Source organism: Octodon degus, unplaced genomic scaffold (assembly GCF_000260255.1).
Source record: "Octodon degus isolate 3935 unplaced genomic scaffold, OctDeg1.0 scaffold00299, whole genome shotgun sequence".
Classification (NCBI taxonomy): Eukaryota; Metazoa; Chordata; class Mammalia; order Rodentia; family Octodontidae; genus Octodon; species Octodon degus.
Window position 1 is genome coordinate 1,176,263 of NW_004524875.1, and position 5,200 is coordinate 1,181,462.

Genomic DNA, 5,200 nt, shown 5'->3' on the forward strand with positions numbered 1-5,200 from the left:
AACTCTAGGAAGATAAAAGCCTACTAACTGATAAACTGCTGTTCAATAAAAGATTTTTTTTAATGTTTATATATCTGCTTTAAAGAAATACAAAAAAGTATTTTCACCAGGGATTCTAAAACTATCAATGATATTTGTCTTGCTTTAAATTCAAAGTCAGCATCTTTAAAAAAATAAGGCAACAATAACACACGCTGCACTGGGTGAAAGTGCTTGGAGAGCGGAACACACACTGCACTGGGTGAAAGTGCTTGGAGAGCGGGGCCCAGCCCTGGTCCGCGTCACACTGAGATGACCCATGCCTCCCTTGGAGTCCCCGAGCAGTGAGCGCCAGCACCACCCTGAAGACCAGGGGCCACAGCAGAGCCCGAGCAGAGGCAGCCCGCGCTGGCCACCGGCGACACAGCACAGCCAGACACGCAGAGCGGAGCTGTGAGCTGTCAGTCTGTGCTTCTCCCCACACCTCCACTGCACCGAGGCTGGGCCCGCACAGTTGCCCAGAGATACCCTTCAAAACCTAGAACGTTATCACCTGGAGAGTCTGCAGCGCAGCTCCAGCCTACAGTTAACGCATCCTAAGGATCTTCACATCCACGACAGCCTAGCTCCTGGACAGCCCCCAGGCTCACGCACAGAAGCCCGGTCAGCCCCCATCACAGCAGGGGACTCCCTCTAGGGAGCTGGCTACTGAGGCATTCACACGTGCCGAGGGAGCTAGTACAGGTGGCGGCGCCCCGGAGGAAGGGCCTAGCTGGAGGAAGTCGCCTCCCCTCCAGGAGGACGCTCTAGAAGACTGCACTGTCTGGACCCCAGCCCCTTTCCTTCCTCTCCCGTTCTCTCTGTCTTCCTGGGCCTCCTCCCTACCTGCCACCAGGTAAGCAGCTGCGCTCCACAACGCCCTTTCACCGTGATGTTCCCGCCTCCCCACAGACCGAAAAGCATCATCCAGCAGAAAATCACCTACCTCGTATCAAACCCTCGAACGATCGCACCCATGGATTTTGCAGCACCTGCAGAGGCAAGCCCAGCAACGCCGCCACCAACTATCAGAACCTGCGAAGAAGGCAAATGCAGCTCTATTTTACTTGAAGTTCACTATGAACGGTTACCATAAAACACTAGCAACAACTACCACACCAGCATGCGATTAGGATTTAGTAAATAGTTGTGGATGATGGTGGCAGAGATTGGCGTCCACATGGGGCCTGAGCTGGACAGACTACTCAGCAGCTGAGCCAGCCTAAATCTCTAGTTTGTAAAGATTTATGAAGGGAATGACGGCTGGCAACGGCCAACAGCCTTCAGTAAGAGCAGCCTGCAAGCACCTCAGTGCAAAGCCTGCTCCATAAGCCCAATCAGTTATGTGGGCTACAGATCAACAGGATCTTCTCACTGCAGAAAAGCTCATTCTGCTCAGCTTGCCAGATGGCGTTCTAACTACCTCTTCCCTCTCAAATTCGATACATTTTTCTGTTCCTAAAATGCCAAAACACATTTCATAGGTAGCTGTAACTCTAGAAAAACATCTCCACCAGTTCCTATTTCAACTCAAATGATTCTGATCAGAACCACTAGGAAGTAACCACATACTCCTGAAGCACCTGAATGAAATACACAGGAAATCTTAAACAATGCACCTAGTCTCCCTAAGTATGGAAGGAAGGATCGGAGCCAAGAGAACCGAAGAATTCGGCCCACCTCCTCAGAAACAAACAGCCCATCCACAGTCAGCTGAATATGGCTCTGTTCCCACACAAAAGCGCCGCCCACTGCGACCACAAAGCTTGTAAACTCCACCCTCCACCTTGCCCACGCTTGCTTCCTCCCCTCTAGGCCCAGCTCCAGGCAGAGCTCAGAGACCATGTCCCTCGCTCTTGACCATGGCAGTGTACTCAGGGCAGAGGGAAAGTCTACACGAAAGGGACAGAGAGGAGGGGGCCAGAGGGGCGGACAGCCTCAGGCTCCAGGACACCAATCCTGTTCTCAACAAAAGCTGCACTTCTGACTTTAAAAAAAAAAAAAAAAAAAAAAAAGGAGAGAAATAAACTATGTTAAAAAAGCATAGGACTTTGACCCAAGAAACAAAAACACATGACTACAGTTAATAGGGACAAGTTTCAAGAGCTCACTTGAACAACAACATAGCCATAATTAATGACAATGTAGAATATTCTTGAAAAATGTAAAGAAAGTGGATGCTAAGCACTCCTGTCCAAAAATGACAACTCCAAGAGGTGACACATATGCTAACAAGCTGGGTCCAGCCACTCCATAATACAAATTCACCCAAAATCACCTGTCAAGATAAAACATTTTTCCAGCTTGATCCCTGGTACCAAAAAAAAAAAGATAAGCTGTTTTTAATTAACAAAAAAGAAAACAAAGACATTAGAATTTAAAAGATAGAATTATATACAAGCAAAGCAATGTAGATGCTACAATAAAAATGAACTCCCTCTCTGCAGCATGGAGTGAAGAAAACAACAAAGACTGAGTCAAGGAACCGGGGTTGGAATTCTGACACTGCAGTTAGCCCTCGGTGACCTCGAGTGTGTCACTCAGCCCTGCACTACAGCATCGCTAATGCCTGCGCACCGTGTCGGTGCATTACACGACGAAGTGTGAGTGAAGCCCGCCTGCTCACTGGCACAAGGCTGGCATACACTCAGGCAACCATTGGGGAGGCAGCATGGGGAAGGAGCTGGCGGGAGAGCAGCTCTCAGGGCCCGAGGCTCACGGAGTCCAAACTCCCCTTCGCTTCTCCATCAGGAAAGGACGCTGAGCTTTGTGCCACAACGGGAGGCTCTCTTCGTGCACTTCCCACTTCCACTCCCCAGTGGGCACCGCTGGTCTTAAACCCTGAAGACTTCCTTGTCCTTGCCCTGCTCAACACCTCTGCTGCCACCCTGTTCCTGGGTACCACTGACTCATAACAGGGATTGCCAACTGTATGTTCACCCCCTGAGCAGCCAGAACTTTTAACCTTAAATGGGGCATTTCACCTGCAAAATAACATGAACTGGATAACTCGACCTCTAAGAGCAGCCTCAGGTAGGGCAGCCAGACCTTTGGCCCTCTCAGATCACCCCCTCCTTGCGCACCACGCCCAGGCCAGCGGCCCTCCCCCACCCCGGCCACACTCCAGTCTTCGGCATCTTAGGGCCCTCCTGTGTGTTGCTTCCTCGGCCTACAGCCCTAACTCCCTGCTTTCTCCTCACCCTTCAAATCTCAGCTCACACAGCAGAGCAGCCATCCCCAGGCCTAAGGCGTTCCTGCAGCTACCATAACACGCAGCTCATTCTTCCGTTCCACGATATCCCACAGATCTATCTGGCCCGAATGTGCATCCTCCCCACGACCCCAGTGGGACCTAGGTTTCGAGCTGCAGGGACGATGCTTATCTTGTGCAGGTGACGTCCACCGCTCCTAGAAAACTGCGTGGCACAGACGAACCTTTACCTGGGTGACGGTAGTTCATTCTAGGCAAGTAAAGAGCTTCTATGTTCAAAAGAAATGCAAATTTAAAAATCTATCTTGATGAGCCTCAATAGTGTCTGAATTCTTTAATTTCAGAATGCTACATCTGGCAGGGAACCAAAGCCTCACGCCGCACTGAAACCCCAGAGAGCTGCTGTCCACCTTCTAGCTAAATGACTCTCCTTCCTGGAAGCCCCTTCTACTTACTTTCTAATCTCCTGCATTTACTTACTTCTTCTCAACTTGCCTTTCTGGAAATGAAACCTCAACGCAACATTTCGGGGAAGATTCTATTGAAAACTGAGCGTGGATTTGAAGCATTCAGCTAGCCTAAGCTTCCAGCCACCTGGCAAGCCAGCCGCCTCCAAAGGACGCAGGAGACAAAGCTGAGCAGCAGGCACTGCACGATCACGTGTGCTGCTTGCGCTTCCTCGCCAACAGGGTGGGCTGCCACTTGCGGCCTTCCCTCCTGCTCATGTTTTTAATCTTCCCTTCTGTATTTATCTGGCGCAGGACCTCATGTGCACCAACTCATAGTGATGCTCCTGTCTCAGCCTCACCCAGCCCCTCCCCGTCATTGTTTTCAAAGCAGTATGTAACTGGATTTCTCAAAACTGCTTAATTAGCTGGGGGTTTTTTAATTTGTTTTATCTTGTTTTCTTTTCCATTTCTAAAGGGTTTTTTTTATTAGCACCTGTTTGCAGTACATAACAATCACACTGACGTGGGCTTTGTATGGGCACATAACACATCTTAATTCTTTTACTTTTGTCCCCTCCTCCCCCTCACCAACCTTTCTTCTCCACTTACAAAAGCTCTATTTCCATCTTTTTTTCTTCAACTCCTTTTTTTTTTTAAGTCTCTCTTCCCTCTTTCCCTCCTCTCCCTCTCCCATCTCTTGTTCCCCTTCCCATTTGAAAAACTCCTTCCAGCTTCTTAATCTCTGGCCTCCATTTCGCTCTATCTGTAGTATGGGCTTCTCAAGGATCAAACCTGGGACCTTCGGCCACCCGTAGAGGCTCACGCTGCCCACCGCTATCTCCCAGCCCTGCTCTGGGCTTCTCACAGAAGAGAAACAATGTGATATCCTAGCACTCCGTCTACTGAAGGAAGCGCCTCAGGCTGAGCTGGAGGCACAGGCTACCCTAACCCTGCCGTGCCGCTGCACTCGGGCGGGGAGGGCTTGGTCCCAGAAGGAGTGCGCTCAGCACGTGCAGGTGCCCAGGACCCAGGCTCAAGCCGGGCGCCCAGCATAGAAATGGGACTCAGAGCTGCTCCCCGCCGCCCTGCCCTGCAGTGCCTCGCCCCTAAGTGCACGCTTAGGCCTCCTGGGCGCCACCTCTCCACTCTCGGTCTGCATTCAGAAAGCAGCGCCCTTCTAGCTGCCAAGCACCCGGTGACACCATCTCTGGCTTCCTGTCCTCTTGACCCAAAACAGTGACACTGTGGAAATCAGAGGAGGCTTTCCTGGAGCCAAAATGTTGCAATAACTGGGAAATGTAATAGGTTAACTCACATTTTAGGCTATATGGGTGTGAATCTTGTGCTTTCTGCTATAAATGCATACCCACCCATTGTTTTAGATTGTTTAGTAAATAGTGGCTGTTACCTGTAGTTTGCTAGAAAAAAACTCACCAATCCCTTTAAACAAAGTTAGATTACAGACATAACTTTAAAAGGAAACAAAGACTTCTAACTCCTTGTAACCTTCAGGCTATGCAAG

General features: G+C 50.0%; 1 protein-coding gene across 2 annotated transcripts in view; it reads right to left on the reverse strand.

The window, feature by feature from the left end:
• Window positions 1-5,200, reverse strand: part of Nnt (nicotinamide nucleotide transhydrogenase) — a 94,043-nt gene that overhangs the window by 70,912 nt on the left and 17,931 nt on the right. For both annotated transcript variants that reach the window (XM_023707578.1, XM_004647298.3), the window contains exon 6: window positions 965-1,053. In XM_023707578.1, the coding sequence (XP_023563346.1) occupies window positions 965-1,053 (89 nt within the window). The remainder of the gene's footprint in view (window positions 1-964; window positions 1,054-5,200) is intronic.